Below are 19015 nucleotides of genomic sequence, written 5' to 3'. Positions count from 1 at the left end.
CCCTTTCCCACCCAACTTGATAAAGAGTTCAGCAAAAGCCAGTCAACTGTTTTGCGACATTTTTGTTTGGTCTAATAAAGGTATTCGGATGTATTTGTTTTCACAGGCCAACTCCGCTACCTTTATTTTCCTGTACCTTGGGAAATAAGTTGCCATGCCACTTTTATAATTTTAAAAGCAAAAGTTGTACAAAGTGATTTATATGGGGGGGGGGTAGTGTAGAGTAGGATTTCAACCAAATCATAACATAATGAAATCCAAACAATTACATGTATACCCCCCATAAGAAGTGTCATGAGACAAGAAAAATATTAAAAAAGAATATAAAAGGGGAGGGGAGCCAGAAAAAGTGGTGGTGGGGAGACTGGAGAAGAAAACAATAAACAGACAAACAAGTTTGAAATCCTATATAATCAGTGGTAAAAAATAAATAAATCCACAAACCACCACTTTTTTTCCTGCAACAGACTAACAGAATCGCGCTGTAGGGGCTGCTATTACAACCCCGTCAGGGACTTTTACCTGAGAGTAAGCGCAACGGAACGCAGTGGGGTTTAATTCTAAGTAGACCTTACTAAGCCCTCCTTTATCTCTCTTCTTTCTTTTTGGCGGTGCGCGTGTTGCGGCAGAATAAAACGGCCGCCCTTCTCCCTCTTCACATCAAAACTTTTAATATTAATAATAACGAAGATTTTCTCGGTGAGAGGAAGGAGGCGGAGGCGGCCTGAAGCAGCTTATAGGCCTCCTGCTCCCCCCGCAGCTCAGGTAAAGAGGCGGCGGAGCTAGAAGCGGCCGGGCAACCTCGGCGACCTTCCTCCGCCTCGCCGCTCGGCCGGGCCCGCCTTGCGGCTGCCGCGTCAGGCCGAGAGGGCCCCACCTCGCCCGACTCCGCCCCGCCGCCGCCGCCGCCGGGGCCGCCTCTCGAAAGGGCTGAGCCGCTGAGCTGGCCGGTTCCACGAGTTTGACAGTTTGAGAAAGAGGAGGAGGAGGAGAAGGAGGACGAGGGCGCCACGGCAGCCAGCGCCGCCGTCCCCGCCGGTTCACCTCAGCTGCGTGGAAGGGGAAGGCGGCTCCGAGGGGAGTTTTGTTTCTCTCTTTCTATCTCCGAGGGAGTTCTTGTCCTTTCCCGGTTGGAAAAAAAGGCGCCTCAGGGGAAGGGAAAAAGCCGTCGTCGTCCTGAGGGAAAGTTGTCTCGGCCGCCTCAGCCGCAGTTGCCCCTTCTTGCCTCTTCTTCCTTCCCGCTCCAAGCAGCAGCAGCAGCAGCAGCAGCACCTCCATCATGTCTCGGGACCCAGAAGAGGTGAATAAGTTGACGGAAAGCACCTATAAAGTAAGTTGAGGCGAGGGAAAGTCGAGCGGCTTCTGGGAGGGCGGCAGACCCAGACACATGGGAAGAAAAAGGGGGAGAGAAATACTCATTATCATGAGGGGAAATAAATACTCGTGATCATTAGTCGAACTTCTTCGTCGTATTTGCTTATGGCATGTTTCTGCCCCATCCAAGGAGCTCAAGGTGGGGCGCAATGGTTCCCCTTCTCCCCTTGTTATCCCCACAACAACCCTGCGAGGTAGGTAAGGCTGACAGGCTGTGACTGCCACCCTCCCCCAGGACGCCCCTGTGAGCTGAGGGGATTTGAACCCAGGTCTCCCAGGTCTTGGTCTGACACCCTTAACCACGAATGCCACACTGTCTCTTCTTGAATTATTATTTCCTTCAGTGTTCAGGGCTATTCCTCCTCACAAGAACCCTGTGAGGTAGACCAACCTGACAACGAGAGAGTGTGTGTTTGTGACCGGCCCAGGGTTACTCAGGTAGCTTTCGCAGTGGGAATTTGGAGACAGATTCGGTCCTGTGCAAACTTAACCAGGGAGTAAAGCCCAGCGAACACGGTGGGGCCCGTCTTCTGAGTGTCATTGCACAGCTATGCGCTGTTGTAATGGGGCGGCTGTGGGGGGGGGGTTGATGTTTCAGGGTGGGAGCGGATGTGAGGTTTGCCTTGGCTGCTACGCAGGTGAGGAGTTAAGGTTTGCCTTGGCAGCTACGCAGGTGAGGTTTGCCACTCCTTTATGAGTGTGCCACACCTGCCCTATTGCCTATAAACACACAAGAGAGCACACAGAGCCTTTCATGGTGCCTTTCTGGTTCTCCAAGGTCAGGTACATACTCCTGAGTGCTTAATAGAGGGAGGGGGTGCTCCCTAGCAACACCCTTGGAGGGCTAGAATACATGTAATTTCCATACCCATCTGAGCTTTCCATGTGTACAAATGCAGGTACAAGGTGGACGTTTGGTGTCTTAGTCTGACTGGCAGCAGCTCTTCCAGGGTTTCAGTCAGGCATCTCCCCATCCTTGCTGGGAGATGCCAGGGATTGAACCAGGGGCAAAGCAGATGTGACGCCACTGAGCTAAGGCCCTCCTTCCCCATGCTTTTTCCTAACACCTATCAGATTCATTTAAATGGAGATTCCACTGACTGGACCCTGGACCATTCCCTTGCAAAACACTACAACCTGAAAAAAGAGACAAGGCGTGTGCTTTTGTAAACCAATAAAATCTTTAATAAATAATAATAGTAATAGTAATATAAACACTACGGTTCCACTCCCAAAGGCATTGCCCTTCTTTTTCCATGATAGCAGCTTGCTTGAGAATTGAAGCCACTCATTCAGAGTGAAGAGCAAGCCTTATATGAACTATTCCTTTCTGTCTAGTCTGACTGACCTTGGCTGTCTGAGGTCTCAGACAGTGACTCTAGCCCTAGGATCTTTTCAGGTAGTTACGCCAAGGATTGAACTTCAGCCCCTCCTGTGCTATGCAAGTTGATTCCTTTCAAATACATTGCTTAACATGTTTTCATGTAGAAAGGGCTGGCAAGGGATGGCAGGTGTGCTTATATGTAACAGGGCTTGTGTGGGCTGTGGAAGTGCTTTCCCTGTGGCTACTGAATCAAATGTCTGTTATGATCCTGAAACCCAGTAACAAGCTTGTAAAAAGGTGGATTTGATGTATGTTTGTAGATAGGGGTGGGGTTTTTCTAATCCATGGTAGTGATTATATGTAGACCTTCAAGAGTGGAAATTATTGCAGATTCAGGCTGAGTAGAAAGGCATATACTCAAGATCACATAATGCAAGTTAGGTACTCATTAATGTAATCCAGGAGTAGCCCAGTGGCCCCTAGATACTGTATTGTTGGACAGCACAGCAGCTCCCATCAACCCTAGCTAGTAGCATAGCCATTTGTTACTGATGATAATAGTTGTAGTCCAACAACATCTGGCACCATATTGGCTAGCCCTTGTGTATAGTAAGGATCAAATGCTTGGTGTTAATGCTGCCTTTGGGGTGAAGGTGGCTTCCAATCCATTTTTTGATTGCTGGGTGCCCAATAAGGTTTGGCAGTTTTACTGGATTGTTTAAAGAAGGATACAAAGAATTTCCCCTGTGGGTTTCAAAGCATCCATATTCCCAATCTGTTCAGAATAGGTAACAAAGTTGAGGTACTTTCTGGAGTAATGTATTTGAGAGGGCAAAGACTAATGTGCCCTCACTGACAAGTTCACCTCAATATAGCAGAGGTAAAGGGGGGAATTCTGACAGATGTTCCTGTTAGATGTATCAGTATGGGCCTGCAGCTCTTAGAATGCAGTTGACCATCTGTAGGTAACTTTCCACATTAGAGTACCTTCCAATAAAATGGGTGCTATTCTGTCAGGTACCTGTTTGGTGTAAGGCATTGCTGGTGCTTACAATTCAAGGCCCGGTGAGAGTATTGCCCAAAAAAGAAGCTGGGCTTTTTGGGGTTTTACAGAGAGGATTCCAGGGTCGATAATGGTAGGAGTGCTTGGGCCAATCTCAGGAGGATCCTAGTACAAGGTTGTGTGGATATTGTACCTTCAAGTTCAAATTGCAGTGTTGTAGGTAGATTCTTGATGCAATTCTGTGGAGGACCCTGGCTCAGATATATTTGTTTGGGAATCCAAGCTGTCCAGCAGACTGAATAAGGCTTAAATGAGGAAAACATGAATGCAGGTACAGTGGTACCAGTTTAAGAACGATTTGGTTTACAAACTCCACAAAACCGGAAATAGTGTCTTGGTTGGGAACTTTACCTTGGTCTAAGAACGGAATCCGAATGGTGGAAGGGCATCGGCAGCGGGAGGCCTCATTAGGGAAAGTGCACCTTGGTTTAAGAATGGTTTTGGTTTAAGAACGGACTTCTGGAACGGATTAAGCTTGTAAACTGAGGTACCACTGTATATTAGAGTGATAACCCTGCCATTTAGTATGGACCCCTTTGTGGACTTGGAAGGTTTATCCAGTTTTTAAATAAAAGGTGCTGATGCTTCACATGCAGAACTGCCTCTTGAATTAATAATGATGATGATGATTCCAACATTGTGTGAAACAGACATCCTGATTGGATAGTATATGCAGGATAATAAATACAGCCTTTTCTATTGAACTTTTCAGAACATTTCTTTTCTTTTCTCAGAAATACATTAGGTAGGGATCACCCACCTCTGCATTCCCTCAATATAAAGAACATTGAAACAGCCCTGAAAAATGCTGTTTGAAAGCTCTTGAAATGAGTAATCTATTTATTATACAAATTTTCTGTATGATTTTAAAGTGTCTGATCAATTTGGAAAGTTAGTTGCATGCATTAGTTGTATACCTCATACATTTGTAAAATACTTTAACCACCCAATGATTTCTAATTCTGTCCTGGTTTAGCAAAAATCCAAAATATTTTGGTATGTGCTATTTTAAACCTATAGTTGGGGTTTTTGCATATCTGCCATTGTAAAGTCATTTCTTTTTCCATGATAAAAGCTTTTAATAATGCTGAGGTATGTCTGAATTGTTAACCTACTATGGAATGCATGCTTATGTGAGCATATGGCCACATCAAAAAATTGTAGGGTAATCCACAAGTAGGTAATGCAAAAAGAAATCTTTTAATTTTATTTCAGCAGATGCAATTGTTTTATATAACCAGATTTCATGCACCTTGTTCCAGCACTGGATTATTTCATCGCTGGTTTTAATAAACTTCAGCATTCTTTTAAAGTCTATGCTGCACCTTCTAGCTTGTTCCCAAAATAAACTTGAATGACTGATTCTGCTAAATATTATTTTTAAGGTTTTGAGTTACAGCATACATTTCAGTGTGAATCTTGTGGCTACTCTAGTCCCAGCAACTTCCTTTCCTTGTGTTTTGTGCACCCCAGTTATTCCTTCTTACTGTTCTAATTAAAACTTCATCACCTCCTCACTGTCATAATCACAGTTAGAAACCTCCTAACTCCTCCATCCATCCTGCCTGCCTGCTTCTCCTCACCAAGTGGATGGGCTGGCTCTGTATATAAGAATTTTTTTATAGATGCCTTCTTAGGCTCCATGATCACTGCAGATGTTGACAGCAGTCACGAAATTAAAAGACGCCTGCTTCTTGGGAGAAAAGCAATGACAAACCTAGATAGCATCTTAAAAGCAGAGACATCACCTTGCCGACAAAGGTCCGTTTAGTTAAAGCTATGGTTTTCCCAGTATGGAAGTGAGAGCTGGACCATAAAGAAGGCTGATCGCCAAAGAATTGATGCTTTTGAATTATGGTGCTGGAGGAGACTCTTGAGAGTCCCATGGACTGCAAGAAGATCAGACCTCTCCATTCGGAAGGAAATCAGCCCTGAGTGCTCACTGGAAGGACAGATCCTGAAGCTGAGGCTCCAATACTTTGGCCACCTCATGAGAAGAGAAGACTCCCTGGAAAAGACCCTGATGCTGGGAAAGATGGAGGGCACAAGGAGAAGGGGACGACAGAGGATGAGATGGTTGGACAATGTTCTCGAAGCTACTAACATGAGTTTGACCAAACTGCGGGAGGGAGCGGAAGACAGGAGTGCCAGATGTGCTCTGGTCCATAGGGTCACGAAGAGTCGACTAAACGACAACAAAAATCAGCTACCATACCTAATCCTTTCTGCAAAGTTTTCATATCTTGCATCTGCCATTTGAGAAGAAGATTCTTTAATATCCACCCACACTTATTGTATAGTAGTATTTGCAGAAAATAACTTCTAGGAAGCACAGTTCTGATTTCATTCATTGACTAAAAACACTGATAGGTAGGAGAAGCTAGACCTATTCATTTAACAGAAATCACTTAGGAAGGGACCCACACATTTTGCTTCATACATTTCTTTCTAGGAGGGCCTTCCATGGTGCCTACAGGCATCAGACTGGCAATCCCCATTTTGGCTGTTTCTTAGTGTAGATCCAGGTTAACAAGCCTGACCATGAGCTAGAGAATGCTGTTGCAGACTTCACTTGTGCATTTGGTTATCCACTGTGAGACCATATACTGGACTAAATAAGCCATTGGTCTGATCCAGCAAATGGTCCTTATGTAAAATTAGCCTAAGCTATTAAGCAACCCCCAAGTTGCTTAATAAGACTCACATTTCTTGAGTGCACATAACAATCCTAGATATTGCAGTAGTCAGAAATTGTGTTGTTTCTGAGGCAAGTACATCTTGGACTATGCATTTTACTTAACTAATCCAGGCTTCAGACCTCCTGTGATATATTTACATAAGATTACAACTTCCCTTGGACAACATGCTAAAATTCTGAGAAGATAAATAGTTTTAGATGGATTTTGAGGCTCATAGAACACCACAAATATCTGACACAGACTATACTTTGCCCAAAATATCTGAGTGGCAATATATCCAATGTATTAAGCCCTTTGCAAATGTGCAGAGAAGTAAAACTTATCATCAAGGCCATCTATTTGTGCTGAAGTCAAAATTCCACACCCAGACCATTTCCGCCCCCCCCCCCATATCTTCCACTATAGGTTATGCAAATTCCCGTTTTTCCACAAAGTTAGATCCGAATGCAAATACGAGCTGAGTGGAAAGATGAGATGCAGTAACCCAGGCCTTTCTAGTTGTTATTATAATAGGACTGTACAAATCTAGAAAAGTCAAGTAGCATGAAACTAAAGCCACCTACTGAAAGAATGGGGAAATTACTGTACAGTGGTACCTCAGGTTACATACACTTCAGGTTGCAGACTCCGCTAACCCAGAAATAGTGCTTCCGCTAACCCAGAAATAGACAGCAGCAGGAGGCCCCATTAGCTAAAGTGGTACTTCAGGTTAAGAACAGTTTCAGGTTAAGTACGGACCTCCGGAACGAATTAAGTACTTAACCCGAGGTACCACTGTAGTTCCAAGTCTATCCACTGAGGAGAATAAGAACAGCGCAACAGCCCACACTGTACGTTGTGTGCATTCATTGGCCACAAGTCAGTGAGGTTTTCAAACTGGGATAAAATATCCTGGGATAAAAGAGTGGAATAATAAATGCCTTCTGTAATATTAAATAAAATGTAGCTTTTCAGTTTCTTTGCACGTAGAGCTTCTCACCATATATCCATGGATCTTTTAGTCTTGTGATGGGGGCAGGGCACCCAAAACCCCTACAGAAAAAGCTCCTACAGAAAAGAAGTTTTAGAGGACAGAATTATTTGGCACAGTGTTTATTTCATGGCAATAAAGCATGCAAGATGATACCATCTATTGGACCAACTTCTGTTGATTCAGTGTTTGTTACATTAGCTACTATGCACGTCTACTTCTCTAGCATCAGCATAAAACCAGCTCTCTAAAAACTAAATATAGTGTGGCTAAATGGGAAGGCAAAGAGTTGTAAGGGGCAACTAAGAAGTTAAAGTTAACAGTGGGTTAATAGAGCAATTGATTTGGCAAAAATGTATATGCCATGTGACATGTAAAGTAAATTATGTATCTCAAATACATATACATGTAGTCTACCTACTGTGTATGCCATTATCAAACATTTGAATCACTTTTCCAAGGAGGAAATGTTCTTTTTTTTAAAAAAAAGGTTCATAAGGGAGGACATGACAGAACATGATAACATAGGTTTCCCCCCTCAAATTACTATTACCCAACTATTTCTTGAAATGCCTGTTTTGGCATCATCATACCAAGAGGCCATTTTGGTATTGACATTTCCAGTGGAATTGGCATTTAATATTCTCATTACTAGAAAGACATAGCCCTTGTCTTCACTTTAGCTCCCAGATTATATAAGGAAATTAGCATACTGGTGAAACTTGCCAAGGTTCATGAGTCTTGTCAACAGCACCTGCTAGAACTGATGCCTTTCCTGTGCCCGCAGTGCCAGCCTTACACTTGCAGGCAGGCATCCCTGGAGACTGTGCTGTAATGGGTACAGTGTTCTGGTGCTGTGTATGCTGGCAGTGCTACCAGTGGGGTGATGGCAGTGTGCACTGAGGGGCAGTTGGGGTTAAGAGGGGCAATCTGCACTCCAGTCCTTGAGCTGGACCTGATAATAAGTCATGGACAAAAACAGCATTGAATTATTTTCTGCAGAAGACTTACTATCTTACCTTGGACAAGTTATTTTCCATTAGTATGGGGGGTGCCGGATGGAAGCAGCTGTTGTGGGTGAGGCATAGGTCAGAGCAAAGATGGAGCTATACACTCTTGCATTTGTTCGGGGCGCTAATCATGTGGCTTGCAAAATCAATAAATAAGCCCCTTAAATCCCAGGTATAAAATGGATTTGGAATAACTCTAAAAGAAAGTAAGCTATGTTTGTTCTAGACCTCATGATTCCTTTTCCACATACAGCACACGGCCTGTTTGGCTAACGTGGTATCCATTTATTGGATTCCCATCAAAATATATTTATACAAATTGCATAACACCCTTAAATATACTTTACACAAAGCTCAGAACACCCGATGGAAGAGTTTAAATCCTACCAGCAGAGTTTCTTGAGGTGTCATGGGCACGTTTTTAAAATATTATGAAATGAACACCCCAGGTATTTTCAAGTGATTCCATTATTATAAGAATAAGACACAAATTTATGCAGGAAAAACAACAACTTGAAAATGATATTTAAAGCTAGTTTTCAAAGCTAGCTTTATAAGTTAGTTATTAACATAATTTTGTATATGGGCTTATATTAATGTACCAGGTAAACCACATACAGTTAACATACATGGTATTACAGCTTGCATGTGTTGTAGAATGTATATTTTTCCCATGGATGATGTACCACATACAACTAGTGTCTCTTCTGGAACAGTTATGGGCCATTGTCATTCCACACCCCCATTTAGGGCTATAGTAATGCAAGTGATCCATGAATGCTGCTTTCTGGTAATCATATAGTTAGCCATGTCAGCAAATAAGTGTTTAAATGGTGTATATTGAAGTACATCAGCATAAAGGAATGATAAAGCATAATTGTATGCAGCTTCTTCAGGCAGATACTCCACCACATATGTTTATGGTTTGACTGCTAGTTGGATATTATGATATTACCAAGATGGAGATTTCATATGATTAAATACCTTTTATATAAAAAAATACCTAATGACATTGCTGTGAATTTCTTTGCAGACCAATGATTGGCAAGTTTGTTTAAGGTGTCATTGTTAGCTTGAGGATCTGACTATATCGGCAGGATATAAGCCTCAACTTTGTAAACTGCTGGGTCTTTATGCATTGTTGATCTGTGTCAATACATGCTGAGCTTTTGTGTTCTTGGAAGGTGTGTCCTGCATAAGAGCAAAGCTGAACATGTATAGGAAATTACAAAAGCTTTCATTTGATTGGAAAGTGAAAACGTTTTTGTAGTACTTATAGAGGATAGCGTATCTAGCATATAACTACACTTTGACATTCTTTTCACATGTGTGTATATAAAATCCACAGCAGGAATGAAAGCACAAGGTCGGTTTCTATCAGCCTGGTTTTTGCACAGTACTTGCTACTTGTGCTTCTGATTAGGAGTACAAGGTGCTTGATAAGATAAATCTTTTCAAGTGGTTCTCTTGTGTCTGCCATGAGTCTTACTCTTAGTCTTAAAAAGACTACAGTAGTGGAGAATGTCCAGTGCTGCCCAGGAATTTTTAGAAACTAAAAAATACTGTGATTTTTAAAATGCATAATGTAATTTGTGAGTTTGGACCCATCACTCCCAAAATCAGGTGAAGTCACACCAAAGTTTCATTTTGGTCTGCCAACAAAATGGCACCCAGCAACCAAACAATGACCAAGTCTGTCATTCTCACCTCGAGAGGCCTCATGCTGAGTTTTGAAGCAATATCTTTAGAGGTGGCCAAACCTATGCCCAAAAAGTGTGAAGTCATGCTAGCTTCACATTTCCAAATGTCAACCAAGACTGCCAGTCACACTTCAGGAAGCCTCCTAGCAAGGTTGGTGACCGTATCTCAAGCGGTGGCCAAACCTATGCCAAATAATAGATGCAGTCATTTCAAAGTCATGTTTTGGCCTGTCTTCTTGGTTCAAAGTGGCAGCTGACACCCAAATATTAAGATCTTCGCCTCAGGAAACCTTGTACCAAGTTTGACTCTGTTGCTTTGTGCAGTGCAGGGGTTGGACTAGATGACCCTCATGGTTCCTTTCAATTCTACAATTCTATGATCTCAAGAGGCAGCCAAACCTATACAGAACAGACTGACAGGCAGGCAAAGCACTTTCCAAAATATATAGTAGATGAGGGTCTTATTTATTACATTTTTATTTCACTCTTTACAAATGCAGTATCCATTGTCATTTCTTCACCCCAGTGTACCCTGACAACAGCCCTGTGAAATATATTTGGCTGAGAGGGGATAACTATCCCAAGCACCATTTAAGCATTATGCTTAAGTGGGGATTTGAATCTACATCTTCCCATTGCCCAACATTCTAATACTGTAATTACACCGCATCAGACTCCAGCTTTCAATCGTGGCTTATAAGGCAAGCAAAAACTGTAGTTTGCTTGTTTGAGTCAAACAGTGCTGTGGTTTGCTACAAATTAGGGAGAGAGGCGCTCATGGTGCATGAGGGAGGACATAGGTGGAACAGAATACGCACAACCCCAGCACTATTCTCACAATGTCAAAAACCAAGGCTTGGTTCAACATACAGTATGGCTTGAGCCATTAAATCTATATGACCATGTCTCTACTTATTTATGTCTCTAGTTTCTTAAAAACATCTACTGTATTTAGCTTCCTTATTGATTGTGTTGCTATTGTGTAAGATATCAGTTACCTTTTTAAACAGATCAGTGAGCGATCACAAATGTTTGTTTGCTGTTGTTTCAGTTCTTTCAATTTAAGGAAGGAAATCTGAAATGATGTGATTGTTTTAAAAAGGAATGCACTGAGTGTTTTTCTTTTGGTGCTGTCTGGGAGTATTTATTCTGCAGAAGGCTATAAAAAGCAGTTATTAATCTGAAATCTTGGCAATGCAACTTCCAACTGATGGAAAATATTCTAATAATATTCGTATTGGGCTGGTGCAGGCATAATGTTGACTTCCTGCTAACTGTGGTTAGCAAGTTGGGAGCAAGCCTGGGGAACGCTTGCTCACCAGCTCACTCCTCCCTCCCTCTTTGTGGTCTTTCTTTTGCCTAATGTAAATACAGTATTCCCAATTGCTGTTAACCAGTTTGTCAGCACCAGTGTTAACTGTGGTGTACACTTGCTAGGGTAAGCCTCAGCTAAAGTTAATACAGACAAATTGCATAACATGAAATTATATATATGGGTAGGGGATCTGTTTCAGGAAAAGGGTTGCGGAAAAGCAGCATAATGTTATATAAGATAAATCATTCATTCTTATGATTATTTTGTATTGCTTTATGGTATCTTATGTTTGGCTATATTGTTGTTAGGGGTGTTAAGGGAGAGGTAGTACTTCTGGTGAGGGACACTTCCTTCTCTTTCCATCCTGCACTCAACTCTCCCCTGTGTCAGCATGTGACAGTGGCCACAGCCCGGGAAATGGCTTCAACTGGCTGGTTAAACCAGGTGAGGTGTAGCTGATGGGTCTCAAACTCTTGGTGAGTTAGGGACCTCCCCTGCATATGAAGACAAGCTCTGGTGGGTTGAGCAGATGAGACCAATAGTGGGTCTGAAGGTAATGAAGGGGGTTACTACATGTGCTGTAGAGGCAAGTGAGGGGTAGATGGGGCTCGTCAACCTGGGAAGGCAGCCCATCTAGGAGAAAGAAAATAATCTTAAACCTTTGCTGCCTTGTGGCTATGCGCATTTGTGAGAAAGGCTTTGGGAGTAAACCCTGAGGAAAAATCCATATCTACAGCCTTGCAGGACATCTTCAGGAGAAGAAAAGACTAAGTAGTAAGCTGTACACAAATCTGGAGTCCCTAATGTGGTTGGATGGTATCTTGTACATCTCCTTCTGGCAATGTCTGCAGCCAATCTGATGCCAAAGGTATTGCTCTGCTTTCCTTTGGACCACATCAGTGAGGCCGAGAGGGGAGTCTTGTCATCTGGGCAGCCCAGGACCTCCATACACACTGCCCAGGCTTGCACTAGTGAGGCCACTTTGGTGCAGCTAACACAGCAAAAACAGTGCGGGAGGCAGCAGTTGCATGTTACCAGTCTCTGTGCATGCTGTAATTCCTCAGCAATTTGGCTTCACCCCAGAAAGTGCACTCCATTGTCTCTTGAGACAGACAGATGCCAACAAAAAAAATGTACACCACCTTGATATTTTATACGAGTGGGTGCTATATAAATAAATGATGGTAAATATCTGCATTGGATTGTTGTTCAAACTTCATGGTGTGAGTCACATAAGAATTATTTTTAAAGAAAACAGTCTAAAAATAATATTTCTTACATGCCATGCATTCTAACACTGTAACAAACAGTGGCCTAGTGAGTTCTTAGAACTATCTGGGATGAAGCACTGATCTGGTAATAAAAGAAATTGCACAAAGTGATTTGACACCTTTGATTCACCTTAGTCACAGAGATAAAACTTATATCTAAACATTCCTCCAGAAGAGGAGGATTGGATTATACTTCTGTTGCTTTTCAAACTGAGCACCATAGCATTTCACCATCCTAACTTGTCTGCGCTTGTTATAAATGACTGAGATGCTATTAAAGCACCGTAATCACGGAAAACCAATGCTGGCTAAAGAATCAACATGAAAGGCGGAAGGTCAGAAGTATGTGACCATTCAAAATCACTACATAGCGAAGATAAGTAAATGTGGAACATTCTAGAGACAAATATTGTCTCTACTTATTTTGCCTTTCCCCACAGGAAATCTTTAAATAACACAGCAGAACAAATTGCAGCAAATTAGATTAGTTGAAGATGCCCATGGGTGTATATCTGAAAGATGTTTGGGATCTGTTGAAGAAGTGGGTCAGGACAAGAAACTTAGAACAGTAGTTGACAGCAGTACGGTAAATTTATTTAAATTATCAGAAAATCAATTGTTGTAGGTAAGAGTTCAGCATACTGATAACGTATAAAAAAAGGTATCAGAAGATATATCCCAGTCAAGGGTAATACAACCAGAGTCTTCCAACCACATACATTCTAAAAACCCAGTGAGTCATAAGGGGGAAACTCTTTTCTAATGTGAGCTATGATAAACAATCAGTTGGAAAGCGTGTGTGATGAGCTTTATGTATTGTATTTCTATCACGTGCATCTAGCCAACTTAAACAATTTAAAAGAGATGCAACTCATTTCAATTTATGCAACAATATAACCTAAATTTATAGAAATTGTCCAAGCAAAAGAAAACACAAAATTATTCAAGCAAAGGAAAAGCACATCTTCATAAGTAGAAAGTAGTGTAAAACAATTTCAAGCTATTTTCAGTGAAAAGGTTACTTTGTTTTTGGCAGTGTAAGCCTTCCTAGACAGGCACTGAAACCCAACAGGGAAGATCATTCACCACCTAGAACTGCTACTTCTGCCACCACTGCATAGTTACTCAGATAAGATCAGTGTCATGATGCATCAGATTTGGCATAAATTGACTGATTATTATTATGCTGGCCTCAGAACTTGATGCATTCAAAAGTAGGTACCTGCAAAAGATAAAACCTATTGAGGTAGGCAATTTTCACAATCATCATTCCTAGTTTAATGTTAGTCCCAGTCAAATTTAGTCCTCACCATCACATAGTCAGGTCTCCCAGGTACAAACGAGGTTGGCTGTGTTGTATGGAATTAAATTACAGATTGTGGGTATTTTTATTAGAAGTTCTACTGCAACATTTAATACATGGAGTCAGCCGAATTTACTCAGAGTAGGCCCACTGAAATGAATGAACACGATTAAGTTAAGTCTATTAATTTCAATAGATGTACTTTGAGTAAAACTTAGTAGAATATCGCACATGGATTTTAGCATTCAGAGTTCTTGGATGAATTCCTGTGCCATTTGTGTTAGTTGGTCAGTTGATGTTCCAGCCAATCATTTAAGAACATAAGAAGGACCTGCTAGATCAGTCCAAATGCTCATCTAGACAAATATCCTGTTCTCACAGTGGTCAGCCAGATGCCTGTGGGAAATCTGCCAGCAGCACCCAAGCACAAGAGCTCTCTCCTCCTCCCATGGCTTCTGGCAACTGGTATTCTGAAGTATCAATGCCTACAACCATTGGAAGCTATCCAGGTTGGTGGTCATCACTGCCTCCTGTGGGAGTGAGATGCATTTGATCTCAGTTCACGTCTGTATAACGATCATTTAAATAGTTATTGCCCTGCTCTTTAGTAAGAAAGAGGCTCCCAGAGCACCTTACAAATATAAATAATAACAATATGCTATAACAAAAACACTATTCCATCTCGTAGAGTTATGTGGGAGGGACCATAAGAAAGGAATAAAAAAAAATATTATTCCAGTTCAAGTACATACAGTAATACCTCAGGTTGAAGTAGCTTCAGGTTGAGCGTTTTCAGGTTGCGCTCTGCTGCGACCCGGAAGTAACGGAACGTGTTACTTCCAGGTTTCAGCGCTCGCGCATTCACAGACGCTCAAAATGACGTCATGCGCGGAAGCGGCGAATCATGACACACGCAGATGCGGGTTGCGTTCACTTCAGGATGCGAACAGGGCTCTGGAACGGATCCCGTTTGCATCCAGAGGTACCACTTGTATTCATTATTTTCCAAATATTGGTCACCTTACATAAAGATCTGAGCTCATATGACAGTAAATGTACAGTATGTACTGATTCTGAGGTTCTTACTGTATTCTATGGAGAAGGTATATAGAAGAAAGCAGTTTTGAGTCATTTTGTTTTTAATGTGATGATCAAAGTCCTGATTCCTAAAATAATACATCCAAATGTTTGTGTGACCATGAAGAAAAGTTGAAGGGAAAGATCAAGTGCACTGCAAGATAGCTGTGAGATACTGGAAAACCTCAGCTGTTCTTTCCCTCTGACAGACTTAAGGTTGTAAACTATTATGTAGTGAGGGAGAGCTATGACAGGGCAAAGGCATTGTCTGGACATTATTATCTTGTATCAACAAGGCGTGTGTGGTATGAAGCAGTATTCCCAGAATAGTTAACTATTTCAAATGTAGACAAAAGGTCAGTTTACAACCTGCACTTACTGTAAATAGGTTTTACCTATTGTGATGTGAACTGCTCAGGTAATCTAACTAAATACATTTATTTTATATCATTCTATGTGTATTGTCATTGGGTATTTTTAAACATGCATACATAATTTTATTTTTCCCATAGTTAAAACCATGCTCAAGGCGGCTTACTACAGGAAAAAAATACATAATTATAAACAACAAAAGCAGTCATAAACAATAAATAAAATATCAAATAGTACATGACCAAATTGAAACAATTTCCACACAAATCATAATAAGATGTAAAATAAAGATACAGAAAAATAATATCAATAACAACAACAACTCTGTCCCACCGCCCCAAGCAGTGGCATAGCTAGCCACTCAGGCACCCGGAGTGGCACACATGCTGTGCACCCAGAGGTGAGGTGAGCCGCCCATGGAGGCAGGCGGGGCAGCGATCCCCACCCAGGGGAGCGATCAGCGCAGCAATCCCCGCCCAGGGGGATTTTGTCACCCCCCTCAGAGATGACACACGGGGTGGACTGCACCCACCACCACCCCTTTCTACGCCCCTGACGCCAAGACCCCCTAAACAATAGCCCAGCTCCAAAGTCTGTCCAGCAGCTTCAGCTGAAGTCATCATGGTCCTGTCCTCCCAGGGTAGATGGAAAAGGAGCAGGTCTTCCAGGACTCACAGCCTTGATGGTCTCATTTTTAATGTTTTTATCAATTGTTCAGATAATAGGAACAACCTATAGTATATTGCCATTGTTAATGTTTCTCCTGCCTAATTTGACCAAACTGCTGGAGGAAGTGGAAGACAGGAGTGCCTGGCGTGCTCTGGTCCATGGGGTCACGAAGAGTTGGACACAACTAAACGACTAAACAACAACAACAATAGTATATTGCCATTGTTAATGTTTCTCCTGCCTAATTAGTTTCAGATTTTTGGCCTTTGACATAGGTGAAGAAAAGCTACCGTATTTTTCGCCCTATAGGACGCACCGGCCCATAGGACGCACCTAGATTTGGGGGGGGGGAATAAAGGGAAAAAAATTATCCCCCCCCCCAGGTGCGGGGCTGGGGAAGCTCGGGCTTTGGCAGCTTTGGCATCGCTCTGGGAGCTTGCGGGGCTGGAGGAGGGGAATGCGGAGCTTCCCCCTCCCCCAGCCCCCAGAACGGGACCCAGAGCCATGTGGAAGCTGCGTGCAGCTTTGGCATCGCTCTGGGAGCTTGCGGGGCTGGAGGAGGGGAAAGCCCTCCGCCAGCCTTCTAGCCAAGTCAGGGGACAGCGGGAAAGGCGCGCTGCACCTCTCCTGCTGTCCCCCGAGTTTGCGGGGCTGGCGACGGGGAGGAGCAGGCTTCTCCCCCCCGCCAGCCTTCTAGCCAAGTCGGGGGACAGCGGGAAAGGTGCGCTGCGCCTCTCCCGCTGTCCCCCAAGTTTGCGGGGTTGGCGACGGGGAGGAGCAGGCTTCTCCCCCCCGCCAGCCTTCTAGCCAAGTCGGGGGGACAGCGGGAAAGGCGGACTGCGCCTCCCGCTGTCCCCCGAGTTTGCAGGGCTGGCGACGGGGCTCTCCTGAAGCCTGGAGAGCAAGAGGGGTCGGTGCGCACCGACCCCTCTCGCTCTCCAGGCTTCAGCGAAAGCCTGTATTCGCCCCATAGGACGCACACACATTTCCCCTTCATTTTTGGAGGGGGAAAAGTGCGTCCTATAGGGCGAAAAATACAGTATGTTTAGAACATGAACTTTTAATAACAGCCTTTTCCATAACTTGGGCAAGTTTAATATTTGAATTTAAAAGTTGGATTCAAGTAAGTTGGGTCCAGTTAATGTTATTAATATTTCATTAGGGCCATAAAATCACACACACACAAAAATAGTATTTGAAATCTACTGTTGCCTTCATTCATTCTTTCTAAAGTGAGTGCTTTAGACTTTATCCCAGTGTTCCAGTCTGATACAATGGTTAGTTTTTCAGAACACAAATATTTCATATTTGGAAGAAGTGAATTGTTTCAGTCAAAGACTGAGTAGATAAAAAGAATACTTCAAAATTCTGGTCAGGATCCAAAGAACTGTGAAACTATTTCTGTAAGCTGTACTTTTCTCAGAGCAGTCCTGCCCCCATCCTGCAAGGCAAACTGCTTTTCAGTCTGAGGAAAGATATTGCATAGCGAGGTTGGCTGTTAGAGGGGAAAGCCAAGTTACATTCTACCACTGCATACCCCTTGCATAAGATTGAGCTGGCTTTTCAGATGCTGTTTTTTAAACCTTATTTTGGTGTTATTAAGGGTTTCAATTTCTCTGTGTAAGCTTTTTAGTTCAGGAAGAGAAATCTTTTCCATGCATAGTATATTAGGAAATTGTATGGTCAAAATAGGATAGATTTTCCTTCTTAGGAACAGAATGCCTTTTGCACCAATGAAACATGTACAGTGGTACCTCGGGTTACATATGCTTCAGGTTACATACGCTTCAGGTTACAGACTCCGCTAACCCAGAAATAGTGCCTCAGGTTAAGAACTTTGCTTCAGGATGAGAACAGAAATCGTGCAGCGGCAGCAGGAGGCCCCATTAGCTAAAATGGTGCTTCAGGTTAAGAACAGTTTCAGGTTAAGAACAAAACTCCAGAATGAATTAAGTTCTTAACCTGAGGTACCACTGTACTTACTATCTTATTAAAATACAGTGGTGCCTCGCAAGATGAAAATAATCCGTTCCGTGAGTCTCTTCGTCTAGCGGTTTTTTCGTCTTGCGAAGCAACCCTATTAGCGGCTTAGCGGATTAGCGCTATTAGTGGTTTAGTGGATTAGCGGCTATTAAAGGCTTAGCGGCTTAGCAGCTAAAAGGCTGTTAGCGGCTTAGCGGTTTAGAAAAGGGGGGGAAGCGGGGGGAAATCGGAACACTCGCAAGACGTTTTCGTCTTGCGAAGCAAGCCCATAGGGAAATTCGTCTTGCGAAGCAGCTCAAAAACGGAAAACCCTTTCGTCTAGCGGGTTTTCCATCTTGCGAGGCATTCGTCTTGCGGGGCACCACTGTAAAATAAATGACATTGGGTGACACTTAACAGCTTCAGTGTATTTTCACTACATAAGCCAAAACTCAGCATTGAAAATCAATTTGGCTTTTACTCAGGTGATCAAGGTTAAGGTCAACATCTCAGAGCTCCAGAGAGGGTGGGAAGTATGAAATACCTGGTGTTATATAGTTTTCATGAGAAAATTCATCATTAAGATGATGGTGCTATTGAGTACACTGTACACTGCACAGACCTGGCCACAACACCCTACAACATGCTTGAGACAAGGTCTGTTAGATCTTTGTTTCAGATAAGAAACAGCACTGGCTTCCTTTATTTTTCTTTATTTGCTCATTGCAGGTCACTGGTCACTTCTGAAAAGTGTGGTTTACAGAAACTGGCTTTGGTTTCATTTGCTGATGCCTGGAAGGTTGGATTTTTGTGATCAAACATATCATGGTAGACCACAGTTTAATTCCGTTTGTGATCAGTCCCATTTTCTGTCTTGCAACATTGGTTTCAAAAACCATGAAAACT

At 42.8% G+C, this 19015-nt stretch overlaps 1 protein-coding gene across 3 annotated transcripts in view; it reads left to right on the top strand.

The window, feature by feature from the left end:
* Window positions 1-356: 356 nt before the first annotated feature.
* Window positions 357-19015, top strand: part of BAIAP2L1 (BAR/IMD domain containing adaptor protein 2 like 1) — a 68614-nt gene continuing 49955 nt past the window's right edge. For 2 of the 3 annotated variants that reach the window (XM_083474363.1, XM_083474362.1), the window contains exon 1: window positions 357-1330. In XM_083474363.1, the coding sequence (XP_083330489.1) occupies window positions 1280-1330 (51 nt within the window). In that variant the 5' untranslated portion in view covers window positions 357-1279. The remainder of the gene's footprint in view (window positions 1331-19015) is intronic. The other variant, XM_083474364.1, reaches the window with a different exon arrangement.

Source organism: Podarcis liolepis (genome assembly GCF_965112155.1).
Source record: "Podarcis liolepis genome assembly, chromosome: 14".
NCBI classification, from domain to species: domain Eukaryota; kingdom Metazoa; phylum Chordata; class Lepidosauria; order Squamata; family Lacertidae; genus Podarcis; species Podarcis liolepis.
This window is presented reverse-complemented; position numbering and strand designations above follow the sequence as displayed.